Source organism: Pyrgilauda ruficollis, unplaced genomic scaffold (assembly GCF_017590135.1).
Source record: "Pyrgilauda ruficollis isolate IOZ18807 unplaced genomic scaffold, ASM1759013v1 scaffold520, whole genome shotgun sequence".
In the NCBI taxonomy this organism is placed as follows: Eukaryota; Metazoa; Chordata; class Aves; order Passeriformes; family Passeridae; genus Pyrgilauda; species Pyrgilauda ruficollis.
The window spans coordinates 35,272-60,889 of record NW_024526823.1 but is presented as its reverse complement, the minus strand read 5'-3'; the positions used below and the strand labels follow the sequence as shown (position 1 = coordinate 60,889).

Below are 25,618 nucleotides of genomic sequence, written 5' to 3'. Positions count from 1 at the left end.
GGGCCGCAGCGCGGGGCCGGGCGGGAGCGGGGCCGGGCTCGGGCTGGCCGTGTGCTGGCGAGGCGTGCGGCGGGCGGGGCACGGGGGCGGCGCGGCGGGGCAGGCATACTTACCTGGCAGGGGAGACACCATGATCAGGCAGGTGGTTTTCCCAGGGCGAGGCTCATCCCTTGCACTCCGGGTGTGCTGACCCCTGCGATTTCCCCAAATGCGGGAAACTCGACTGCATAATTTGTGGTAGTGGGGGACTGCGTTCGCGCTCTCCCCTGGTTTCTATGGTTAATGACAGACTCAAAATAAATTAAGGATTAGCTGTGATTCCTGTGCCCCTGTTAAGAATACTCACGGGTTAGCCGTGACCTTGTCCTCGCTTTGCTGCCCGCAGGACCGAGCCCTCCCGCACCGACACAGCCGTGCCCGCTGCTGCCGGCGGCGGGAGCGCCTGGCACCGGGTCGGGATGGAGCGCGCGATGTGCCTGCAGCGGCCTGCTGAATTATGATTATAAAAATTTAACATTTTAGCTGAGGGTTGGAACCAATTCATATTCAATAATAATAATTAATTGTTATGAATGGATACTTCCATTTAATATTTTATTTATTAAATTATCAAAGTTTAAATTTGGAATAAACCACAAGCTAAAATCTACTCTGAGCCGGGCGATCAGAATCGGGCAGATTTAGGATTTGGTCCTTTCCGTACCAAAATCCAGGTGGGTCTCCAAAGAGCATTCCTCAGAGGGTCCGTTTTATACGGTTTATCGTGCCCTGCTGGGGTCCCTCTTTGGTGTATTACCGCGTTTTCCGGAACTGGTGGATAATTGCTGGAATCCTGTCGGGGGAAAAACTTTCTGGGAAAAACTTCTGATGATGCTTTTCAATATGCGTCCTGCTGGAGCCTGGTCAGACGAAAAATCCCTTGGATGTCCATCCCTGGAGACAGCTGCCTTACTGTGTGAGTCTGTCGCTCACTCTGATCACTGCCTTTTCCACCGCTGGTTGTAGTACACCGAATGCCGTGGGGTTTTTAAAATTTATTTCATTTAGCACGAATTATTCTATAACATGTATTACATTAGTGATTATTAGATGCTTAAGCTGAAGCGAATTGTTACCATTGTGTTATTATGAGCTCATTTGTAGGAGGAAGAGGAGCAAGCGAACCATTATAGAAACACACTGAAAGCAATGATTCAGAACAATGCCCAGCCCCGGACTCTGCGCCAATCCATCACGAAGGGGCCTTGGATGGTGCAGAGGGTCACAGAGACCTGACGAAGACGTTCCTGGCTTCATCCCTGGGAGCACTGACCCAGCTCCAGACCACCGACCCAATTCAGGAGGAGAACTGCGCACGTGTAAAAGACTAAAATCCTCATTTTAACACAGCGCGGGGATGGGCGGTGCTGGGCTTGTGCATATGCATTATTTTGGGAAATAAATAGAAGGCAAAAATCCTTGTGGGATGCAGTCTCGCATTTTGGCGATGACCACCCCGTGCCGCCGGCCGGGGCGATAAACATCCCGCCGCTGTGCCCATCCCGGCCGCTGTGCCCATCCCGGCCGCTGTACCCATCCCGGGCCGCTGCAGGGCCGGGCGCTGCGGTTCGCTCCGGTGCCCCGGCTCCGTGCCGTCCCGGTGCCGCGCTGCCCGCGGCGCTGTCGGTCACCGTTTGCTTCCCGTCCCCAGCTCCCATCGCCACCTCCAGCACCATCTTCCAGCGGGGCTTCGAGCGGGCGCTGCGCAGGCAGAACAAGGAGCAGGTGCCCCCGGCCGCGGCCCCGGAGCCGCCGCCGCGGAAGCAGCACACCGGCAAGAGCGGCAAGAAGGCACCGGGCAGCGACGCTGGAGCCCAGCCCGGCCGGTGCCGCTCGCTGGAGGAAGCCGTGAAAGCCGTGAGTGTGCCCCGCCGGTGCCGGCCCGCTGTTCCGGTGACCGGAGCCGTGCAGAGCCGGCCGTGCCCCGCGGGCCGGTCTCCCCGCGGGCCGCACGGCAGCGCTGCCCCGCGGCTGGAAGGGATCTCTGCTCCCCGCGAGGCTCTCCTGGCTTGCTGTGCTCTGGCTGGCTCTGCAGAAGCTGTCTGTGTGTGCCGTGCCTGTCCTGGCCCTGCCTGGGCACGGCGGGCTCCAGAGCTGGCCGGGGCAGGCTGTGTGTCCCCAGGGCTGGCAGGATCAGCTGGCTCAGCTCCCCCCCATGCCCTGGGACCTCCACTCCCCCCAGACGAGGGGCTTCTCTCTGCATCCCCCTGCACTGCTGGGGCTTCTCTGCATCGTCCCAGCAGCTCTGCACATCCAGCTTTGGCCCACAGTGACAGCACTGTGTGGCATTCCCGTGTCCCCAGGGCAGGCAGGGCAGACAGAGCTGTCCCAGTGCTCAGCAGGGACAGCCACTGTCAGGTCACGGATGGGGTTTTGGGACAGGTTTCATTCCCTGTGTGGCACCAGCTGCTTTGTGTGGAATTCCTCTCACGGGGTGGGGCTGAGGCGAGGTGCCCAGGGTGGTGCACACCCGGCTCAGTGAGGGAATCCTCTCTCAGGGAGCTCTCACAGAGTCTGAGCCTTGCAGCAAGCCCTGGTGGAGCAGCCCCATGGAGCATCCAGGTGTAAGAGCAGGGAATGGGCGTGCCTGGCTGGCAGTGCAGGAGAGGGCAGGGAGCTGCTGCTGCTGCCTGGTTTGCTGCTGTGGGTTGTTACCAGGTGGGTTTGGTTGCTCATGGCTGTTTCCTCCCTGGGACACTCTGGGTGTGCAGTGTGCACCAGCCGTGGCTGGGATCTCCCCAGGTTTCTGCTTGCCATGAGCACGTCCTTGCTTTGGGCTGAGGGGCTCCCTGGCCAGGAGCCAGCTGCCCCAGGCAGCTCTGGAGCTCTGGCAGGGCTTTTCCACGTGGCCTGGGGGTGGAGCTGGAAGCATTGCCCTCCGTGGCCCCTTAGGAGCCAGAGTTAACTTTCCCCTCCCTGTGCGTTTTGCCCAGTTCATCTGGTTGAGCCTGTCTGTCTGTCTGTCTGTCCCTGGCAGCTGGACCTGGCGGATCTGCAGAAGGAGCTGCAGAAGAGCCGCAGTGTGTTCCCCGAGAACCCCTCGGTGTGGGTGAAGGACCTGGCTGGCTACCTCAACTACAAGCTGCAGGCACCCCGGAGCGACCCCGTGCTGAGCCAGCACCCCCACGGTCCGTGTGCTCTGCCCGGGGGTGGTGGGGCTCTGGGAGCAAAACAGGGAGCATCTGCTTGGCTCTGGGCTGTCCCCACAAGGGACAGCCTTCTCCTGGCCACACACACAGGGACACTGCCCGTGCTGTTGGTAAATTGGGGTTTCTGCAGTCAGCCCTTCTGCACAGGGGTCCCTGAGCTCTGCTGCTGCTGCTGCTGCTGGGGACTTGGGGAGCTCACTCTCAGCTGCCTGCCCCCAGTGCTGGAGGGATGCTGGGGCATCCCTGTCCTGCCTGAGCAGCTGGGCCCCACTCACTCTGAGAATGCCATTTCTGGCAAGGGGCAGGGGAGCAGTGTCCTCTCCAGAGCCCTGTCCATGCCACAGCAGCAGCATTCCATGGGAAGCCATCCCTCAGGGCTGGGGTAGCTAGCTGCCTCTCACTGTATTTGCTGGGGATGTCCCAGCAAAGGCAGGAGTGATGAATCTGACTCCAGGTTCTCAGAAGGCTAATTTATTACTTTATGATACTATATTATATTAAAGAATACAAAAAGGATACTTATTAAATGCTAAAAAGCTAATAATGAAAACTCGTGACCCTCTCCAGAATCTTGACACAGCTGGGCACTGAAAGACCAATGAGCAAAAACCAGTTAAACAATCTCCAAACACATTCCACACAGGAGAAGGAAATGAGATAAGAGTTGTTCCTTTTCTCTGAGGCTGCTCAGCTTCCCAGGAGAAAAATCCTGGGCAAAGGGATTTTTTTTCAGAGCATGTCAATGCCACAGCCTCTGGCACGGGGTCCCTGGGGAGGAGGCCAGGGCTGCCCAGCTGGGATGAGGATGAGGATGAGGCACTCCCTGCACCCACCTCACACTGGGCTGGTTCCTCCAGCCCTGCTGGAGCTCTCCAGAGCAGGGAGTCCCTAAAGTGCCCTCTCTCCCCACCCCAGACTACCCGTACTGCCTGGTGAGCAAGGAGCTGAGGAGCATCATCCGCTCCCTGCTGGCAAAGGCCACGGACGTCCTGGAGCTCTTCTTTGACCACTGCATCTACACCATGCTGCAGGAGCTGGACAAGGCCCAAGGTCAGCCCCTGTGCTCCCCCGGGCTCTGCTCCTCCTGGCCTCTTTGGAATTCCTCCCTGGAGGCCGTGGCTGAGCAGGGCCTCCCCATCTCTGCTCCAGGGGAGTCCCTGCACGGCTACAGGATCTGCATCCAGGCCCTCCTGCTGTACAGGCCCCGGATTGCCACCACCAACCTGGGCAAGGTGAGCTGGGCTCAGCCGGCTCGGTCTGTGGGTGCTGTAAGCCTGGGGGGCTGCTCAACAATAAGCCCTTGTACCTCCCTGCCCTCCCTGCCGAGGGACTGGTGTCCCCAGTGGGTTCTGCCTGCCTACCCCGCAGCCCTGCACCCCCAGAGCTGGGTTTGGGGTTTCCCCTGCACCCCCAGAGCTGGGTTTGGGGTTTCCCCTGCACCCCCAGGGCTGGGTTTGGGGTTCCCTCTGTGCCCTGCACCCCCAGAGCTGGGTTTGGGGTTTCCCCTGCACCCCCAGGGCTGGGTTTGGGGTTCCCTCTGTCCCCCTGCACCCCAGAGCTGGGTTTGGGGTTTCCCCTGTTCCCCTGCACCCCCAGAGCTGGGTTTGGGGTTCCCCCTGCACCCCCAGGGCTGGGTATGGGGTTCCCCCTGCACCCCCAGGGCTGGGTTTGGGGTTCCCTCTCTTGCTCCTGGCCTCCCCTGGAGCTGTGGGTCCCTTCCAGGGGCAGGGGGCTGCTGGTGCCAGGGCTCCAGGCCTGTTTGGGCGGGGCTGGGTGGCGCTGGTCCCAGCTGAGCTGTGCTCTCCTCCCGCAGTACCTGGAGGTGCTGCGCTCCCACCAGAACCGGCCGGCCAAGTGCCTGACCGTCCTGTGGGCGCTGGGGCAGGCTGGATTCACCGACCTCCACGAGGGCCTGAAGGGTGAGAGCCGGGAGCAGCGGGGTGGGATCCCCTCCGGGAGTGCCAGCACACCTGCACTCCTGCTGGTGGCGCTGCTGAGGAGTGGGAAAGGTTGGGGAGGATCCTCAAGGTCTGCAGTGTGGGATCCCCTCCGGGAGTGCCAGCACACCTGCACTCCGGCTGGTGGCACTGCTGAGGGGTGGGAAAGGCTGGGAAGGATTCTCAAGGTCTGCAGTGTGGGATCCCCTCCGGGAGTGCCAGCACACCTGCACTCCTGCTGGTGGTGCTGCTGAGGGGTGGGAAAGGCTGGGGAGGATCCTCAAGGAGCAGCGGGGTGGGATCCCCTCCGGGAGTGCCAGCACACCTGCACTCCGGCTGGTGGCACTGCTGAGGGGTGGGAAAGGCTGGGGAGGATCCTCAAGGAGCAGCGGGGTGGGATCCCCTCCGGGAGTGCCAGCACACCTGCACTCCGGCTGGTGGCACTGCTGAGGGGTGGGAAAGGCTGGGGAGGATCCTCAAGGAGCAGCGGGGTGGGATTCCAGGGAATGCCAGCACACCTGCACTCCTGCTGGTGGCACTGCCGAGGGGTGGGAAAGGCTGGGAAGGATCCTCAAGGTCTGCAGTGTGGGATCCCCTCCGGGAGTGCCAGCACACCTGCACTCCGGCTGGTGGTGCTGCCGAGGGGTGGGAAAGGTTGGGGAGGATCCTCAAGGTCTGCAGTGCAGCTTCCCCCAGCCAGGACAGGAAAATGGGTGGATCCTGGGAGAACCATCCTGCCTGGAAGGACAGGCAGCGTGCTGCTCCTCTGCTCTGCAGCACAGCTATCCCTGGAGCCCTTCCCGGGGGATCTGCCTGCCTGTGCCTGGGTGGTTTGGCTTGTCCTGGTGCAGGGAGAGCCCAGCCAGACCCTCCCTCTGTCCCTGCAGTGTGGCTCGGCGTCATGCTCCCGGTGCTCGGCATCAAGTCCCTCTCGCCCTACGCCGTTTCCTACCTGGACCGGCTCCTGCTGTGAGTGACCCCTGTGTCCCGGGGGCTGCCGGGGCTCTGCAGTGCTGCCCTTGCCAGACCCCAGCAGCTCAGGCCTCTGTCCTGCAGGATGCACCCCAACCTCACCAAAGGCTTCGGCATGATCGGCCCCAAGGACTTCTTCCCCCTCCTGGACTTCGCCTTCATGCCCAACAACTCGCTGTCCCCCAGGTACGCTGCTCCATCCAGGCACAGCCGTGCCACAGGGCGGGCCCTGGGTGTCCCTGCTGCCACCCTGGTGCCCGCTGGCCCTCAGCAGCCTGGCGCTCTTCCCCGAAAGGCTGGGAAGGATTCTCAAGGTCTGCAGTGTGGGATCCCCTCCGGGAGTGCCAGCACACCTGCACTCCGGCTGGTGGCACTGCTGAGGGGTGGGAAAGGCTGGGAAGGATCCTCAAGGAGCAGCGGGGTGGGATCCCCTCCGGGAGTGCCAGCACACCTGCACTCCTGCTGGTGGTGCCGCTGAGGGGTGGGAAAGGCTGGGAAGGATCCTCAAGGAGCAGCGGGGTGGGATCCCCTCCGGGAGTGCCAGCACACCTGCACTCCTGCTGGTGGTGCTGCTGAGGGGTGGGAAAGGCTGGGGAGGATCCTCAAGGAGCAGCGGGGTGGGATTCCAGGGAATGCCAGCACACCTGCACTCCTGCTGGTGGCACGGCCGAGGGGTGGGAAAGGCTGGGGAGGATCCTCAAGGTCTGCAGTGTGGGATCCCCTCCGGGAGTGCCAGCACACCTGCACTCCGGCTGGTGGTGCTGCCGAGGGGTGGGAAAGGTTGGGGAGGATCCTCAAGGTCTGCAGTGCAGCTTCCCCCAGCCAGGACAGGAAAATGGGTGGATCCTGGGAGAACCATCCTGCCTGGAAGGACAGGCAGCGTGCTGCTCCTCTGCTCTGCAGCACAGCTATCCCTGGAGCCCTTCCCGGGGGATCTGCCTGCCTGTGCCTGGGTGGTTTGGCTTGTCCTGGTGCAGGGAGAGCCCAGCCAGACCCTCCCTCTGTCCCTGCAGTGTGGCTCGGCGTCATGCTCCCGGTGCTCGGCATCAAGTCCCTCTCGCCCTACGCCGTTTCCTACCTGGACCGGCTCCTGCTGTGAGTGACCCCTGTGTCCCGGGGGCTGCCGGGGCTCTGCAGTGCTGCCCTTGCCAGACCCCAGCAGCTCAGGCCTCTGTCCTGCAGGATGCACCCCAACCTCACCAAAGGCTTCGGCATGATCGGCCCCAAGGACTTCTTCCCCCTCCTGGACTTCGCCTTCATGCCCAACAACTCGCTGTCCCCCAGGTACGCTGCTCCATCCAGGCACAGCCGTGCCACAGGGCGGGCCCTGGGTGTCCCTGCTGCCACCCTGGTGCCCGCTGGCCCTCAGCAGCCTGGCGCTCTTCCCCCAGCCTGCAGGAGCAGCTGCGGCGCCTGTACCCCCGGCTGAAGGTGCTGGCCCTGGGCGCCCGGCCCGAGGCTGCCCTGCACACCTACTTCCCCTCCTTCCTGTCCCGAGCCACGCCTGCCTGCCCGCCCGCCATGAAGGAGGAGGTGAGCCTGGCACGGCCACGGGGTGCCTCTGGGGCTCCTGGAGAGGGGACAGTGCTGTCAGCAGGATGGTGGCGGCAGGGCAGGTGGAGTAGGGGTCTCTGAGTCAGGGCTCTTATGCTTTTGGAGATCTATTTCACACCCTGGATAGCTCAGCTGCCTTAGAAGGCATAAAATCAGCAGGGTGGCTTCTGTGGTAGTGTTGGGAACAAAAGTTTTAATGAAAGGTAAAATAACAAAACTCTTTACAGAGAAAAACTGAGCTAGGTGTAAGAGGTTTTTGCTCTTGGTAAAACACCTCACAAAGGCAATTAGTTTCTTTGTTCTCTTATTTTTCTAGTAAATTGCTTAGGTGGGACTTCTTGGCTCTTGGCTAATTGGCTACCCTTAAGTTTGAGGTGAAGTCCCCAGCTCCTGTGAGGTGTCTTTATACCTAACTGAGGAAAGGAACTTCTGGGCTTTTTTCCTTTTTAAGGAGACAAAGGACAGTTTTGTCACTCTGTCAACAGGGGGCACATTCCTATAGCCGGGGTCATGTTGCCTGCTGCCAGGGACAGGAGTCAGCAAATCCTAGAATGGCTTGGGTGGGAGGGCCCTTGGAGACCATCCAGTTCCACCCCTGTGTGGGCAGGGGTGCTGCAGCTCTAGTGCCTCAGGAGCTGGCTGGCTGTGGCACGTGTGGGGTGTCTGGTGTGCTGGGCAGGGGGTCACACCTAACGCCCTGCTGTGCCCCCTCCCCAGCTTCTGACCTCCTTGAGCCAGTGCCTGAGCCTGGACCCTCTGAGCTTCAGCGTCTGGAGGCAGCTCTACACCAAACACCTCGCTCAGTCCAGGTCAGTGCAGCTGTGCCTCCCAGGGCGGCCAGTGCTCACCTGCAGAGCCTGTGGGACACCTCCATTCCTTCTGGCAGCTCCTGACCAAGCCCCTCTTCTCCTTCCCCCCCAGTTTGCTGCTGAACCACCTGCTGGAGTCCTGGGAGAGCAGCAGCAAGAAGGTAGGGGTGAGCAGGGGCACGGGGCAGCTGTGGGCTGGGAGAGCTCCCCGTGCTGCTGGGGGAGCTCCCTGAGCTGGCAGTGTCCCCTCCTGGTGCCGTGGCTGCCCAGGGGGTCTCTGGGGACAGGGGGGTCCTGACGCTGCTCCTGCTGTCCCCAAGGTGCAGCAGTCACTGCAGGAAACGGTTCGCTCCTTCAAGGTGACAAACGAGGAGCTGGCAGCCAGGGGGGACATGGACGTGGCAGCCTGTGACACTGCCTGCAAGGTGAGGGACAGGGTGGGATGGGCTGGCACTGCCTGGCAGCAGCCATGGCCAGATCTCAGCTCCGTGCTGGGGCCACGTGCAGGGCCAGGGCCCCGTGGGGACACGCTGGGGACAGATGTGCTGGTCCCTGTCCAACCCCCAGCTGCTCAGCAGGTGTCTCTGTCCTGGCTGGTGTTGTATTTGCAGGGGCCCTCGTGGCAGGGAGGAATGTTCTGACTCCATGTTCTCAGAAGGCTAATTTATTACTTTATAATACTGTATTATATTAGAGAATACTAAGCTATACTATGCTAAAAAATACAGAAAGGATACTTAGAGAATGCTACAAAATAATAATGAAAACTCCTGACTCTCCAGAGTCCCAACACAGCTGGACATTGAAAGGCCAATGAGTGAAAACAACTCACAGCAGAATCCAATGAAACAATCTCCAAACACATTCTACATGAGCAAAGCACAGGAGAAGCAAATTAGATAAAAATTGTTTTCCTTTTTCTCTGAGGCTTCTCAGCTTCCCAGGAGACATGCCCAACAACTCGCTGTCCCCCAGGTACGCTGCTCCATCCAGGCACAGCCGTGCCACAGGGCGGGCCCTGGGTGTCCCTGCTGCCACCCTGGTGCCCGCTGGCCCTCAGCAGCCTGGCGCTCTTCCCCAGCCTGCAGGAGCAGCTGCGGCGCCTGTACCCCCGGCTGAAGGTGCTGGCCCTGGGCGCCCGGCCCGAGGCTGCCCTGCACACCTACTTCCCCTCCTTCCTGTCCCGAGCCACGCCTGCCTGCCCGCCCGCCATGAAGGAGGAGGTGAGCCTGGCACGGCCACGGGGTGCCTCTGGGGCTCCTGGAGAGGGGACAGTGCTGTCAGCAGGATGGTGGCGGCAGGGCAGGTGGAGTAGGGGTCTCTGAGTCAGGGCTCTTATGCTTTTGGAGATCTATTTCACACCCTGGATAGCTCAGCTGCCTTAGAAGGCATAAAATCAGCAGGGTGGCTTCTGTGGTAGTGTTGGGAACAAAAAAGTTTTAATGAAAGGTAAAATACCAAAACTCTTTACAGAGAAAAACTGAGCTAGGTGTAAGAGGTTTTTGCTCTTGGTAAAACACCTCACAAAGGCAATTAGTTTCTTTGTTCTCTTATTTTTCTAGTAAATTGCTTAGGTGGGACTTCTTGGCTCTTGGCTAATTGGCTACCCTTAAGTTTGAGGTGAAGTCCCCAGCTCCTGTGAGGTGTCTTTATACCTAACTGAGGAAAGGAACTTCTGGGTTTTTTTCCTTTTTAAGGAGACAAAGGACAGTTTTGTCACTCTGTCAACAGGGGGCACATTCCTATAGCCGGGGTCATGTTGCCTGCTGCCAGGGACAGGAGTCAGCAAATCCTAGAATGGCTTAGTTTCTTTGTTCTCTTATTTTTCTAGTAAATTGCTTAGGTGGGACTTCTTGGCTCTTGGCTAATTGGCTACCCTTAAGTTTGAGGTGAAGTCCCCAGCTCCTGTGAGGTGTCTTTATCCCTAACTGAGGAAAGGAACTTCTGGGCTTTTTTCCTTTTTAAGGAGACAAAGGACAGTTTTGTCACTCTGTCAACAGGGGGCACATTCCTATAGCCGGGGTCATGTTGCCTGCTGCCAGGGACAGGAGTCAGCAAATCCTAGAATGGCTTGGGTGGGAGGGCCCTTGGAGACCATCCAGTTCCACCCCTGTGTGGGCAGGGGTGCTGCAGCTCTAGTGCCTCAGGAGCTGGCTGGCTGTGGCACGTGTGGGGTGTCTGGTGTGCTGGGCAGGGGGTCACACCTAACGCCCTGCTGTGCCCCCTCCCCAGCTTCTGACCTCCTTGAGCCAGTGCCTGAGCCTGGACCCTCTGAGCTTCAGCGTCTGGAGGCAGCTCTACACCAAACACCTCGCTCAGTCCAGGTCAGTGCAGCTGTGCCTCCCAGGGCGGCCAGTGCTCACCTGCAGAGCCTGTGGGACACCTCCATTCCTTCTGGCAGCTCCTGACCAAGCCCCTCTTCTCCTTCCCCCCCAGTTTGCTGCTGAACCACCTGCTGGAGTCCTGGGAGAGCAGCAGCAAGAAGGTAGGGGTGAGCAGGGGCACGGGGCAGCTGTGGGCTGGGAGAGCTCCCCGTGCTGCTGGGGGAGCTCCCTGAGCTGGCAGTGTCCCCTCCTGGTGCCGTGGCTGCCCAGGGGGTCTCTGGGGACAGGGGGGTCCTGACGCTGCTCCTGCTGTCCCCAAGGTGCAGCAGTCACTGCAGGAAACGGTTCGCTCCTTCAAGGTGACAAACGAGGAGCTGGCAGCCAGGGGGGACATGGACGTGGCAGCCTGTGACACTGCCTGCAAGGTGAGGGACAGGATGGGATGGGCTGGCACTGCCTGGCAGCAGCCATGGCCAGATCTCAGCTCCGTGCTGGGGCCACGTGCAGGGCCAGGGCCCCGTGGGGACACGCTGGGGACAGATGTGCTGGTCCCTGTCCAACCCCCAGCTGCTCAGCAGGTGTCTCTGTCCTGGCTGGTGTTGTATTTGCAGGGGCCCTCGTGGCAGGGAGGAATGTTCTGACTCCATGTTCTCAGAAGGCTAATTTATTACTTTATAATACTGTATTATATTAAAGAATACTAAGCTATACTATGCTAAAAAATACAGAAAGGATACTTAGAGAATGCTACAAAATAATAATGAAAACTCCTGACTCTCCAGAGTCCCAACACAGCTGGACATTGAAAGGCCAATGAGTGAAAACAACTCACAGCAGAATCCAATGAAACAATCTCCAAACACATTCTACATGAGCAAAGCACAGGAGAAGCAAATTAGATAAAAATTGTTTTCCTTTTTCTCTGAGGCTTCTCAGCTTCCCAGGAGAAAAATCCTGGTGAAGGGATTTTCAGAGAATGTGAATGCCACATGGCTGGGAAGCCAGGGTGGGTGGGGCTGCTGTGCTGGGGCCTCCCTGGTGTCAGCAGCCTGCGGTGGCAGTGACAGGGCCCTGTCCCCCTGCCCAGGAGCTGCTGTGCAAGATGAAGGGCCGGGGCTTCCCCTGGTCCCGGCTGCTGCTCGTCCTGCTGCTCTGCGCTGCTGCCTTCGTCCTGCACGACGTGCAGACACACGGCTCCTTCCAGGGTATGCTGGGCCCTCGGGGAATCATCCGGGATCAAAACTGCTCTGGCAGCATCAGGCATCCCCCAGCACTGCCAGCCACCGCTGTCCCACGTCCCCTCAAGTGCCACATCCACAGGCTTTTAAACCCCCCAAGGGATGGAAACTCCACCGTTGCCCTGGGCAGCCTGCACAGCCATGAACAAACTGGCTTTTGTTGACAGCCTAAACCTTCCCTGTCACAAGCTTGAGGCTTTTTCCCCTTCCTCAGGAGTGATCCTCCCGCCTGGGATCACTCCTGTGGCTGTTCCCCTCTGTGTCCCTGTGGCTGCTGTGAGCAGTGGGGCCTGTCTGTCTGTCCATCTGGGGGCCCTGGGGGATGCAGGTGCTGCAGGCAGACTGCCTGTGCCCCTTTGGGAGGGTCTGCTCAGGGGGCTCTGTCCATCTGGGGGATGCAGACGCTGCAGGCAGACTGCCTGCTCCCCTTTGGGAGGGTCTGCTCAGGGGGCTCTGTCGCCCTAGGGGGGGCAGGCACTGCAGGCAGACTGCCTGTGCCCCTTTGGGAGGGTCTGCTCAGGGGGCTCTGTCCATCTGTCCCCTCCTGGAGCATCTCCTGAGGGGTTCCACAGCACAGCTCGAGCCGTGTGTCCCCAGAGCCCGTGGGGACAGACGGACACGTGTCCCCACAGCCAAGGGCTGCTCAAGGAGCACACTTGTCTCTTGCAGCCTCGTCTTGTGCCCGGCTGCTCCGCTCCTCCGGCGTGCTGCCCGCCTCCCAGCTGGCCTGGCAGAAGGTGTCCCGTGCCTGCCTGCAGGGCTACAGGTGTGTCACACCGCCGTGCTGGCTGCCTGGGCTGGGTGTGAGGCTCTTGTGCAGCACAGCGAGGGCTTGGCAGGGAGCTGGGAGCTGTTCCCCAGCCCTGCCTGGAAGCGCTTCAGCTCGCACTGCAGCTCTGCCCCGTGCACCCCGTGCTGGCGGCTCCGTGCGGTGCCACGGGTGCCGTGGTGCAGCCCTGGCCTCATCTGAGGACTCCTTGCAGGTGGCTGGAGCACAGCCTGGCCCAGCACGGCTCCGTGGCCCTGTCTGTGCTGTGGCCACAGCTGGAGCTGCTCTGGAAAACGAGCGCTGAGGTGGCCCGGGCTGTGACCCAGCAGGGCTGCTCGCTGCTCTCCTGGCTCCACGGCAGCCTGCCCTGGCTCAGCAACTGGGTGAGTGGGGGCTCCCAGGGCTGGGGGGACAGGGGGTACCACGGGGGGGCTTGTAGCCCTGGGGAAGCTCTACTGGGGAGCCCTGAGGTGGGGTGGTGACGTGTTTGCTGCCGCTGCTGGCAGGAGCCCCCCGTGCTGGTGTTCTGGAAGGAAGCCCCACGGCAGGTCTCTGATGCCATCTGTCCTCCCAGATGTGGCACCAGCCCACTCCAGCTGTTGGCAGTGGCTGGGGAAGGCAGAGGGCTCAGAGCACTCCCTGGTGCTCCAGAAGCCAGCGTTCTGGTGGCAGTGGGGTGGCACCAGCGTCTCACAGAGCGCGGTGCGCTGGGGAAGGGGAGCGTGGGGAGAGCGAGCTGCAGGCTGCTGGGGAGGGAGGGTGAGCTGGGCCATCCCGGGCAGGCAGGCCCCAGGAGGGGCTGCTGCTCACCCCACGCCATCTCTGCTGCCCCAGCTGCAGAGCCGGCTCCCCGAGGCGCTGCTGCACCTGGCCGAGTGTGCGCGGGAGCTGCTGCTGTTCGTGCTGCACAGCTGCCTGCTGCCGCTGCTGCAGGGCCTGGCTGCGGTGCTGCAGCGGGGCTGGCAGAGCTGCCTCGACTCCTGCAGGTGAGCAGCCCCACCACGCTGCCCGCCAGCCCTGGGTGTCCCCTGCCCTACTTGTGTGTCCTGTGCCAGCCCGGGGTGTCCCCAGCCCTGCCCTGCCTGTGTCCCCCGTGTCCCTCAGCCCTTGTGGCTCTGAGCCCCCCCATAATCCCTTGTCCTTGCTCTTCCAGTGGGGACGTGACGTGGGAGTGCGTGAGGGACCACTTGATGAGCTTCACCTATTCCTCCTGGATTTACCTGCAGAACGCCACCCTGGCCCTCAAAAACTGGGCCCTGGCCATGATCTCTGGACACTGAGCTGCTCTCTGGAGGGCACCCCGTGTTCTGGCTGCCGAGGGGTGCCCAGGGTGCAGCAGGACACGGGGCACAGGGCAGTGCCCGCAGGAACTTTGGGTCAAATCGGGGCTTCTGGGGAGGTTTATTTTTTTGGGGAGACACACGTCCAGGTTTTTCCACCCCCTGTGACCGCTTTGGCTTTCCCTGTCCCGCTGTCCCTGGGTGGGTGGGTGATCCCCATCCCCTCGTGTTTCACCTGCTTACAGGATCAGGGGTGGACACCTGGAGCCCCTCACCTTCCCAGCCCTCCCCACCAATGAACGAACTGATTTATTTTATTATTTTTTCCTTAGAATCGCTCCGTATGCTTTACATTTCTTCCTAATTGGAGATGGCTGTGCGTGGTGGGGGGGAGGGGCTGTCCAGACCCCCCTGCACCCCCATCCCCACCCCGGGGGGGCAGTGCCTTGGTGGACCCCCCTGCTCTGCCTGGGGTGGCTTAAAGGAGCCCAGGGATCTGCTGGTGCCACCCACGGGTGGGCCCCGGGTGGGGGGGTTCCTGTGGAGTGGGGAGGGGTCAGGTTTGACCCCCGCCTCTGCCCGTGGGGGTGTGTCACCCGCGGGGCTGTGCACGGGGGTTGGGAGCGCCTGTGTTCTTACAGGTGTGTGTGCCGGGGCACCTGTGTGTGCCTCTGTGCTCACCCACGTGTGGCACGTACAGTGTCCGTGCCTCCGTGCACACCTGTGCTCCGTGTATGGGTCACTGCACAGCCCTGGGTCTGGTCACACCTGTGTCTGATCACGCCTGTGTCCACTCACACCCGCTGTCCATTCACACCCGCTGTCCACTCACACCCACTCCCTGGTCACACCTGTGTCCGGTCACGCCTGTGTCCACTCACACCCACTGTCCACTCACAACTACTGTCCACTCACACCTACTGTCCTCTCACACCCGCTGTCCACTCACACCCACTCCCTGGTCACACCCAGTGTCCGGTCACACTGTCCACTCACACCTGCGGTCCAGTCACACACCAGTGTCCACTCACGCCCACTGTCCGGTCACTCCGTGTCCCCTCTGTCCGGTCACACCCACTGTCCGGTCACACCGTGTCCCCTCTGTCCGGTCACACCCACTGTCCGGTCACACCGTGTCCCCTCTGTCCGGTCACACCCACTGTCCGGTCACACCGTGTCCCTTCTGTCCGGTCACGCCTTTGGGGACGCGGCCGGCGCGGAGCCCGGCGAGGGGCGTGGCCATTACAACGAGGGGGCGTGACCAGGGCCATAGGGGGCGTGGTCATAGCATGAAGGGGTTCCCCTCTGTCCGGTCACTCCCACTGTCCGGTCACTCCGTGTCCCCTCTGTCCGGTCACTCCCACTGTCCGGTCACACCGTGTCCCCTCTGTCCGGTCACTCCCACTGTCCGGTCACACCGTGTCCCCTCTGTCCGGTCACACCGTGTGCCCTCTGTCCGGTCACTCCCACTGTCCGGTCACACCGTGTCCCCTCTGTCCGGTCACACCGTGTCCCCTCTGTCCGGTCACGCCTCTGGGGACGCGGCCGGCGCGGAGCCCAGCGAGGGGCGTGGCCATTACCACGAGGGGGCGTGACCAGGGCCATAAGGGGCGTGGTCATAGCATGAAGGGGCGCACCCCTAGCACTGCCCAGGCCACCACTGTCCCCTGTCCCCAAGTGCCACAGCCACAGGGCTTTGAAACCCTCCAGGGATGGGGAATCCACCCTAGCCCAGAGCAGCCAGTGCTAGGGGCTAGACAGCCCTTTCCATGAAGAAAGTGTTCCCAATATCCAACCTAAACTTTCCCTGGTTCAGCTCGAGGCTGTTCTCTGGTCCTGTACCTTGCTCTCTGGGAACAGAACCTGACCCCTCCACATGGCTCCATTCTCCTGTCAGGGAGTTGCAGGAATGACAAGGTCCCCCCAGAGCCTCCTTTTCTCCAGGCTGAGCCCTTCCGGCTCCCTCAGCCTCTCCTGGTGCTCCAGCCCCTTCCCAGCTCCGTTGCTGTCTCTGGGGAAGAGCGTGCAGGACTCTGCCATGCTGTGCAGCTCTGGCAGCCCCTGGCCACTGGTCTGGCCATTGCTGGCATTTTTGGACAGAGCCCAAAGCCCTCGGTGCTCCCAGGCGAGCTCAGCCCTGCCGGGGTGCCTGGGAGGCGCTCAGGTGTCTCGGCTCTCCCTGCAGGACCGACTCGCGCGGGGTGAACCTGAACCGGCAGTACCTGCACCCCGACGCCGAGCTGCACCCCGCCGTGTACGGCGCCAAGGCCGTCCTGCTCTACCACCACGTCCACAGCCGCGTCCTGCCCGGCTCTCCGGACTGGAGGACGTTTGTCTCCCCTCTCAGCACCAGCTCGCTGAGCTTAAAATCTCCCAACTGTCCCATCCCAGCCGTGGAGACCGCATTATCAGAGCTGGACAAAACCAACAACCTCCGCAACTCCCCCGGCACCTGGCGTGCCGGCACCCGCTCCGGCCTGGCTGGCAGCGGCCCCAGGACGCCGGCCCAGGATGCCCAGCTGTCAGACAGCACAGAGCCGGCCGCCTGGATCCTCCCATCGAGCCACAGCAGCGAGCGCTGTGAGGAGGGGCCGTGGGCGCCTGCCCCAGCCCCCGTCCCCGCGGCTGCCGAGCCCGCAGAGCCCATTGCACCCCGGGACAGCGGCCTGGCCTACTACGTGGACCTGCACGGGCACGCGTCCAAGCGCGGCTGCTTCATGTACGGCAACAGCTTCAGCGACGAGAACGACCAGGTGAGGGCACGGCCCGAACCCGCGGCTGCTGGGAGCCCCTGCTGCTCTGCCCCCTGCCCGGGGGCCCCAGTGCTGCTGCTGCTGCTGCTGGGAGAGGGGCGTGGAATCCCTTCACAGCTCCTTCCTTTTCCTCCCCTTTTCCTTCCTTCCTCCTCTCTCTCCTCCCCCAGTTTGGTGACCAGGGCAGCGGGAGGTCTGAGATTCCCCCTGGGAGCTGGCAAGGGTCAGCAGGGTGTTCTCCCAGCTGGCTGTCAGGAGAGCCCGTCGGGGGGTGGGCAGCATGGCCTGGGCACAGCTGGAGCTTGTGAGACCCTGGAACTGGGCAGAGCGGGCCCTGGTGCAAGCCTGTGCTCAGCACTGGTCCCACTGGAGCAGGACGAGCAGCCAAGGGCCCCCGGTCACCCCTGTTGCTCCCTGCACTCTGCAGGTGGAGAACATGCTGTTCCCCAAACTCATCTCCCTGAACTGCCCTCACTTTGACTTCACGGGCTGCAACTTCTCGGAGAAGAACATGTACGCCCGGGACAAGCGGGACGGGCAGTCCAAGGAGGGCAGCGGGCGCGTGGCCGTCTACAAGGCCCTGGGCATCATCCACAGGTAGGGCAGCTCCGGGGCCACCCTGGGGGCACAAAGGGCTTGTGCTGGGTGGGGGATGTGGACAAAGGGAGAACCAGTTCCGTGGCACAGACACCTGAGTGGCCCCAGGGCGGGTCAGCAGAGGCTGGGCCTGGTTGTGCCAGGTGCTGCTGTGTTCCTGAGATGCAGGCTCAGCCAGGCTCCTTTCCTTCCTGTTCCTCCCCACCCCTCCTGCAGCTGCTCTGGCTGCTTCTCCCTGCTCTTGCACATCTTTCTGAGGGGAATTCTCCTCTTTCCTGGATGTTCCTGGCTATATTGAGGTGTAATTAAGTAGAGCTGCAGTGGGCATAGCATCCCCGTGGCTGTGTGTGAGATTCCAGTCTCAGCCCATCAGTGATCCCGTGAGCTGGGGATGCCTGTGATCCATCCCTCTCCCACGTGGGATGGGATATTCCTGGGAATATAGCATGGGGCAGGGCAGCCAGACCCACAGACTGGGGGTTCTCTCACTTTCCTCAGCGCTTGCTCTGTGCTCAGCTGCTGCTTTGTGCCCAGCACCAGTCCAGCCCCACAGGAGCACACACACACACGTGGGCTTTGGGCTTGGGTCACTGGGGAGCTTTGTTCTGTGACTGACCTGGAGCAGCTCAGGTTGCTGATCCAACAGCAACATCCCAAAAAGTGCTGGGAGTGCTCACAGTGCACGTGTGGGCTCCCAGGCAGACTGGGACAGGGCTGCTCAGGTTTTCTGCTGTGCTGGCCCTGCAGCTGTCTCTGGGCAGTGGGACAGATGGGAGCCATCCCAGCTGGCAGCTCCGCGCCCACACTTCCCCATCCCTCCTCCTCCAGGAGGAAGTGCTCCAAGGCACCTTGAGGGTCAGGGGAAGGCTGTAGCTGCCCACTCTCTGGATTGTTGGTGTTGACAGTAGATAATTCCCTTTCTCTACCCATCAGGGACCCCCCCACTCCCCATCACCTTCCAGACGTGACCAAGAGGTCTCCTCACAGGAACCTTGGCACTCTGGGTGCCACCCTCAGACATCCATCCCAGATTCCCATCATGCAGATCTCTGGTACACCCCTATGTGGGCCGTTCCTGCCATCGGAGGGTGCTCTCCTCAAAACCCTGCCACTTTCCCCATACTTCTGTGTCCTTTGGAGCAGGACCCCCTTCCTGGTGCAATGGGACCCCCTTTCCAGTGCCCTGAATCTGCTGGAGTGCCTCTCCCAGGGGAATAATGTGGCATAGCCCCAGCCCTGCCGCTGGTTTGTGGGGTAACAGAGGCTCCCTCGTGCCCCACAGCTACACCCTGGAGTGCAACTACAACACGGGGCGCTCGGTGAACAGCATCCCGGGGGCCTGCCACGACAACGGCCGTGCCAGCCCCCCGCCGCCGCCCGCCTTCCCCTCCCGGTACACCGTGGAGCTCTTCGAGCAGGTACGGGGGCCCAGGGCAGCCTGCAGGGGGGTGAGATCCAGAGGGTGGGCTGGGATGTGGGGCTGGGGTTTCTTTCCTCCCCTTGCTTTGCTGTCCCGAGCTCTAGGGAGCTGCCCCTCTCCCCAGTGCCCTCACTCCCGGTCATTCTCTCTTCTTGGAATCCCCCCTTCCTGGTGCCCTCATCTGCCCTCGTGCCCCCATTCTCCTGCTGGGTTCGAGGGGAATGATGTCCTCACTACTGCTCCATTCCCCAGTGCTCCCACTCCGTGGCATTCTCCTTTCCTGGTGCCCTCATCTGCCCTCGTGCCCCCATTCTCCTGCTGGGTTCGAGGGGAATGATCTCCTCACTACTGCTCCATTCCCCAGTGCTCCCACTCCCTGGCATTCTCCTTTCCTGGTGCCTTCATCTCCCCTCGTGCCCCCATTCTCCTGCTGGGTTCCCCTCCCTATGCTCTCCTCACTACTGCTCCATTCCCCAGTGCTCCCACTCCCTGGCATTCTCCCTTCCTGGAATCCCCCCTTCCTGGTGCCCTCATCTCCCCTCGTGCCCCCCTTCTTCTGGTGCCTTCCCCTCCCTGTGAGCCCCTCACTACTGCTCTTCTCCCCAGTGCCTCCCACTGTGTCCTTCCTTCCCCGTGTCCCCCTTTCTTCCCCTGTGCTCCCCTTCTCGCTGTGCCCTCTGGCTGTGCCCCGCACTGTCCTGTCCCTCCCGTCTCCTCGTGCCCCCTCACCGTGCCTCTCCCGGGCAGGTGGGCCGGGCGGTGGCGGTGGCGGCCCTGGACATGGCCGACTGCAACCCCTGGCCGCGGATCGTGCTCTCGGAGCACACCTGCCTGGGCAACCTGCGCGCCTGGATGCTGAAGCACGTGCGGGGGCTGCGCGGCACCAGCGGGGGCCCGCGGAGGAGAGGAGGTGCCAGGACCCCCCCCAGGAGCTCCACGTAAGGGCTGGCTGGGGCGAGCGTGGCAGCTGCAGGATAACGGCACTTAGAGATGATAAATGTCCCCAAGTGAGTCACCTGCCAGGGTCACCTGCCCTGGCCCTAGCTCTTCCCAGCTCTGGGAACTGCAGTTGTCAGTCCCTCTGCTCCCAGCCATCAGCAGAGAAGGGCACAGAGTGAACTGGTTGGGATTTGCCTGTCCCAGTAATCTGGGTGGTCTCTCCTGCATCACGTCCAGCACTGGACTGGGGTGGGAGAGGCTGAGGGAGCTGGGAGGCTCAGCCTGAAGCAGAGGAAGCTCAGGGGGACCTTCTTCCTCTCCACAGCTCCCCGACAGCAGGGTGGAGCCAGGTGGGGCTCTGCTCCCAGGGAAGAGGGGCAGGACAAGGGGAAATGGCCTCAGGCTGTCCCAGGGGAAGTTCAGGCTGGATATTGGGAACAATTCCTTCCTGGAAAGGCCTGTCCAGCACAGGCTGCCCAGGGCAGGGGTGGAGTCTCCATTTCCAGAGGGATTTAAAGCCCTGTGGATATGGCACTGGGGGCCATGGGTCAGTGGTGGCCTGGGCAGTGCTGGGCGAGGGTTGGTGTCTAAGGCCTTTTCCAAACTCAGCAATTCCTTGATTTGGGATTGGGGGTGAGGAAGTGGGAACCCTGAGACAACACTGCTGGGACAGCGATGTACAGCGCAGGGCACTGGGGCTGCAGCTCTCAGGGACAGTCCTGGTGGCATCCTTGTCCCCAGCTGTTCCCCAGCTCCCGAGGAGGAGTCCAGGGCTCTGCCTGAGGTGGGGCTGCAGCCCCAGCACGCGGAGCTGGCCCGTGGTGCTGGGTGGAGGGGCGCAGAGGGGAGCCCCCTCACCGTGCTGGGCTGACCCCCATCTCTCACCCCTGCAGTGGGCTGCCCACCTCGGCCTCTGACAACGCACTGGCCCGCGCCAGGAGCTTCAGCAACGGCACCAGTGGCAGCGGGGGCAGCCAGCAGGACTCCCCCCGGATCCGGGCCTCCCCCAGCTTCACCTTTGGCAGCCCCAGGCCCCCGGCCGCCGCCGCGGCCTCCCAGAGCCCCGTGAGTGGCGGCAGCACCCCGGCCCTGGGCAGAGGTAAGCCAGGCTGGGGAGCCCTTGCACGCCTGCTGCGGCGCCTGTCCAGCTGCTGGGCGGGCCCACGGCCCTGAGGGAGGCCAGCACGGACACAGTGACAGTGGGTTTGTGTGCAACAGCGAGCGTGAGGGGCCTGGCCCCACAGGAGGACCTGAGCGGGCTCAGGGCTGGCACTGCACAGCAAGGCCTGCAGTTTTACAGCCCAGCTGAGCTCCTGCTCCATTGGCACGTGGGGGACCCTGCGCACTGGGGCTGCAGGGAGATGATCCCCCTCCTGTGCCAGGACCAAGGGGCTTCTGCAGAAGCCAGCACAGAAAACCTTTGCTCAACTTCCCACTGTTCCCAAGCATTCCTGAGGCCAGCAGGGACACACCAAAGTGCCTTTCCCCTCTTTAGGCACTGGCTGGGCAACAGGGGGTTATTGACCTGTGGCTGTGGTGAGGTGAGCAGGCAGGGGGCACCGGAGGGTTTCCAACATGCATCCCTGCAGGGGGGTGCCAGAGTAAGGCAAGACACTGGCTATGCCCTCTGTGCTGGCATTGCCACCGTGGGGCAGGGGCTCAGGGCCGTGGGGGACAGGCAGTGGCAGCCCTGTGCCCACATCCACTGTGGGGCTCAGCCCTGGGGGCACCGTGCTCCAAAGCCTTCCAGTGCCCAGGGCTGGGGGTGTGAGCTGGGGGCAGGTGCCTCCTGTGTGCCTGAAGCTGTGCTTGTGTTGAGCTGTGTTCCTCTGGTGTCTGTCATGTTGTCCTCGGGGTTTGCTGCCCAGCCCTCTGTCATGACTGTGTCTTGTCTGCCATGAGAACATGGTGGGGAGGAAATAAAAGGCTGATGTTCTCATGGGCACGTTGTTCCGTCTGTTCCTTTGGCCGGGCCCACCCGGAGCGACCCCTGGCCCCACCCCTGGCTGAAGGGGCTGGGGACAGTTGGGGTTTGAGCAGGAACAGACCGTGTGAGCCAGAGGGGCAGAGCCTGGTCCGTGGTGTCCCCAGGACCGACTGGCTGGGGCCTCCTGCAGCACAGTGACCAGCAGAGTGAGTGCCCCAGGGGACACTGCACCCTGCACTGGGACCAGGACCCGGCTCTTCCTCCCCTGCCCTGGCATCAGCTTGACCTGCTTCCTGCCTGGCCACCCCAGCTCTCCCACCACCTTCTCCCAGTGCGAGGGGCCCAGCACTGTCAGCAGCACTGTGTCTGCACAGGGATCAGGGCCCAGGGATGCTCCAAGCCCTGGCTTTGCCTTCCAGGGCCGGTGCTGGTGCCCTCAGGCTGGCTGTGCCACGCCGGCCTCTGCCCTCCCCAGGCAGCGGGGAAGGAGCTGTGTGCTTGGAGCTGTGACAGGGTGCAGACCCTGTTGCCCTGCTCTTGTCCCACCCTCCCCCTTCATCCCCATGTCCCCCTGCAGCCTGGCCACACCCTGGGGAGCCCAGACCTGTGTTCATGCTGGGGTGAGGGCATCTGCCAGACCCCCAGTGACACCCCCAGCTGCTGCTGGCTTTGCTGGCCGAGGCTGGCACCAGCTGAGCTGTTCTAGTCCTCTTGCCAGTACTCCCACTGGAGGCAGGGGCTGTGGCCCATCCCGCCCAGCAGAGGCTCCTGCTTGCAGGTCCCATTTGCTGTGGGGTCTGGCCCTGGCTTCACCCCACAGGGCAGTGTGCCCCCTCACCTCACTTCTGTGGGATGGGGAAAAAACTGCGTTGGCATAAAGACTACCCAGGTGATCAGAAACTCAGGTGTGTTCCTTTGGTGCTGTCCACTGCAGCCAGGCCCCCAAACACCTTCCTTTTTCCCCCCAGCTCCCCTGGCTGAGCAGATGTCCCATGCCCAAGGACATACCCCGGTTCAGAGGGCACAGCCGTGCCCCCAGCTCCTCACTCCTGGCTGAGCCTGGCCAGCGTGGTCACACCAGTGCCATGGGACACCAAGCCAGGAGCTTGGCTGGAGCTGGGGCAGAGCCTCTGCACTGGCAGCACGAGCTGGGATTGAGCTCTGTGCCCATCACATCCTCCGCTGGTATGGGCCACTGCCAGGGCCACCCCTCGCTGCTGGGCTGTGCGGAGGGGCCCTCCCTGGCAGAGCAGGCAGGGAGGGACCCTGCAGGGCTCCGTGTCACGGCTGTGCCACCGTGCCCCGCGATGGCTCCAGCCCAGCTGGTGACTCCGCTGTGGCACTGAGCCCTCGCCAGCACGGGCTGAGCTGTCTCCTCTGTCACACAGGGACCGTGCCCAAGGGCGCCCGGGCAGCGCCGAGCACCGGCCACAGACCACGGGAGGCACAGCGAGGCGTGCAGGGGCTCCAGGACACGGCACCTCTGCAGGTACCACAGGCACCAGGGAGGGGACCTGGGCTGCAGCAGGGCCGGTGATGGGAAGGGGCTGCCCCATGGCTCTGCTGGGTGGGCCCTCTGGGGGGCTGCCCCAAACACTGGGAGTCCCTCGGGCTGCGAGCCCCCCCAGCTGTGGGGCTATGCCAGGTATTTCTGTCCCACACACCTTTCCCTGAGACACAGTGAAACCCCAGGGACAAACACCTGGCACTGATCCTCCTCCCCCCTCTCCACAGGTGCTCCCAATGAAGCTGAACGCCCGCAGAGCCCCAGACAGGCCTGGGTAGGTGCTGCTGCCAGCTGCGGTGCAGGCTCACCTCAGACCCCTGCCAGGCAGGCAGAGCTGGGTACCAGACACCCGGGCAGGGGGCTCTGTGCCCCGCTGACACCGCTCTCTGTCCCACAGGGCTCTGCCCGGCGCCCCCCGTGCCCCCCGTGCGGGTGCTGAGCACCGACGGACCCTTCCCGTGCTGAGTGCTCCCGTATCCCGAGCACCGGCCCCGCCGTACCGGGCAGCAGCGGCGCCGGCGGGGCTCCTGCGGCCCTGCTCCGCCCCGTGCCTGCAGCGCCTGTCCCCCGCCGCCGCCGCCCCCCAGCACCGCTCGGCGCTGGCGCGGCTGCTGCCCACGGCGCCGCTGCTGCTGCGCTGAGCCCCGCGCGGCCCCGGAACGTCACACGGTTCTCTCGGGTATCATCGTGTTTCCGTTAAAGCCGCTCTGGAAGAAGCTCGGGCTCGCGCCTCTCGGGGCCCGCGGGCGGCGGCCCCGCGGGAGGGAGGGAGGGACGGGCGGGCGGCGGCGGCGCGGGGCATGGCGGGGCGGGCTCCCCGGTCCTCGGGCTCCCCGGTCCTCGGGCTCCCCGGGCTCCCCGGTCCTCGGGCTCCCCGGGCTCCTCACTCCTGCTTCTTGGGGTTGTTGACGGCCACGTAGTGGTAGAGCACGACGAGCAGGAAGAGCGAGACGCCCAGCATGTTGGCGAAGATGGCGAGCTGCACGTCCGTGATCATCCTGCGGGCCACGGGGAACGGACGCGCTGGCATCCCGCGGGGGGACCGCCATCGGCTCCCGCTCCTGCCCGGGCCTCCCGGTGCCCCGGTTCCCGCTCCTGCCCGGGCCTCCCGGTGCCCCGGTTCCCGTTCCCGCCCGGCCCCCGGTGTCCTGGTTCCCGCCCCTGACCGGAACCCCCGGTGTCCCGCTCCCGCTCCTGCCCGGGCCCCCCGGTACCCGTTCCTTCCCGGGCCTCCCAGTCTCCCGGTTCCTGCTCCTGCCCGGCCCCCAAGGTGCCCCGCTCTGCTCCCGATTCCCGTTCCTGCCCGGGTGCCCCGCTCTGTCCCCGGTTCCCCGCGCTCACGCTCCGGCCCCGCCGCTCCGACACGTCTCCCTGCGCGCGCCACTTCCGGCCGCGGGGCACGGCGGGAGGCGCCCGGCCCCGGCGGTGACGTCACGGCAACCGGGCCCCGGCCAGGCGATGGGCTCGTGGCCACCGTGACGTCACATCACTCAGCCCCCCCGGTGTGACGTCACTGCCCGGGTCCGCCCCTCGCGCCCCGCCCCCTGGCGGCCGCCGCCGGCTCCGTCTCCATACAAGGCGCGGCGCGAGGGCGGGGCGGGGCCGAGCGGCCCCGGGGCGGCCGCGGCTAATTAGCGCTAATGACAGCAGTGACAGCTCACTGCAGCTGCTGACAGCGGGCGAGCCCGCGCGGCTGCAGCGGGACGGGCTTTGCAGAGACGTGCCGGGGCATACTGGGAGGCGCTGGGCTGTACTGGGGGATACTGGAGTGAACTGGGCCGTACTGGGCTGTACTGTGGGGTACTGGGCTGTACTGGGGTGTACTGGGCTGTACTGGGGTGTACTGGGGGGTACTGGGACCGTACTGGGCTGTACTGGGCCGTACTGGGGGATACTGGGCTGTGCTGGGGTGTACTGGGCCGTACTGGGCTGCACTCGACTGTACTGGGCCATACTGGGGTGTACTGGGCTGTACAGGGCTGTACTGGGGCTGTACTGGGGGGTACTGGGGTGTACTGGGCCATACTGGGGTGTACTGGGCCATACTGGGCTGCATTGGGCCGTACTGGGGTATACTGGGCCGTACTGGGGTGTACTGGGCAGTACTGGGCCGTACTGGGCCATACTGGGGTGTACTAGGCAGTACTGGGCCGTACTGGAGGCTGCCGGGCCGCAGGAGCCGAGTGCACGGAGCGTGCGGCCGCACTGGGCCGGGTGCGGTGTCCTGGCGCGTGCTGACGGTCCCCGGTGGCGGGGTGCCAGCAGCGCGTCCCCCCGGGTCCTGCCCGCACCCCGGGCCCGTCCCTGTGCCCCCCGCGCTCGGCCGCGGAGCCCCAGCACGGTCTGGAGTTCCCTGGGACACGGCACAGACACGGCCCCCGCAGCCCCCCACGGCCCCCCTGAC

General features: G+C 63.3%; 3 protein-coding genes and 1 non-coding gene across 5 annotated transcripts; 3 read left to right on the top strand and 1 right to left on the bottom strand.

Moving 5' to 3' along the window:
• Positions 1-105: 105 nt before the first annotated feature.
• On the top strand, positions 106-269 carry LOC121360666. Its single transcript, XR_005956240.1, has one exon. It is a non-coding gene; the product is annotated as a U1 spliceosomal RNA (small nuclear RNA).
• Positions 270-385: 116 nt separating this feature from the next.
• On the top strand, positions 386-14,433 carry TMEM214 (transmembrane protein 214; the record flags this gene model as incomplete). The annotated part of the gene is made up of 22 exons (XM_041480666.1): positions 386-452; positions 1,592-1,896; positions 3,017-3,167; positions 4,104-4,238; positions 4,338-4,420; positions 5,002-5,107; positions 6,013-6,094; positions 6,182-6,283; positions 7,489-7,630; positions 8,369-8,460; positions 8,573-8,621; positions 8,781-8,961; positions 9,405-9,435; positions 9,542-9,683; positions 10,693-10,784; positions 10,897-10,945; positions 11,105-11,209; positions 11,872-11,989; positions 12,692-12,788; positions 13,006-13,174; positions 13,626-13,777; positions 13,945-14,433. Coding segments are annotated over 22 exons (2,577 nt in total), but the record flags the coding sequence as incomplete, so codon positions are not given.
• Positions 14,434-16,029: 1,596 nt separating this feature from the next.
• AGBL5 (AGBL carboxypeptidase 5) lies at positions 16,030-23,870 on the top strand (the record flags this gene model as incomplete). Its single annotated transcript, XM_041480675.1, has 8 exons — positions 16,030-16,824; positions 17,252-17,421; positions 18,704-18,839; positions 19,589-19,779; positions 20,674-20,879; positions 23,096-23,196; positions 23,442-23,488; positions 23,612-23,870. Coding segments are annotated over 8 exons (1,890 nt in total), but the record flags the coding sequence as incomplete, so codon positions are not given.
• A 17-nt stretch (positions 23,871-23,887) lies between these two features.
• Positions 23,888-24,713, bottom strand: OST4 (oligosaccharyltransferase complex subunit 4, non-catalytic). 2 transcript variants are annotated; one of them, XM_041480677.1, is made up of 3 exons: positions 24,556-24,713; positions 24,079-24,212; positions 23,888-24,037 (listed from the first exon to the last, which is right to left on the bottom strand). In XM_041480677.1, exon 2 carries the CDS (start codon positions 24,209-24,211, stop codon positions 24,098-24,100), a length of 114 nt encoding a protein of 37 aa, XP_041336611.1. In that variant the 5' UTR covers position 24,212; positions 24,556-24,713; the 3' UTR covers positions 23,888-24,037; positions 24,079-24,097. The 2 variants fall into 2 exon arrangements, with proteins under 2 accessions (XP_041336611.1, XP_041336610.1); XM_041480676.1 differs by having other exon boundaries at positions 23,888-24,212.
• Positions 24,714-25,618: the final 905 nt, after the last annotated feature.

Coding starts and splice junctions, on each gene's coding strand:
- OST4 (XM_041480676.1), bottom strand. CDS start 24,211: ATGATCACGGACGTGCAGCTCGCCATCTTCGCCAACATGCTGGGCGTC.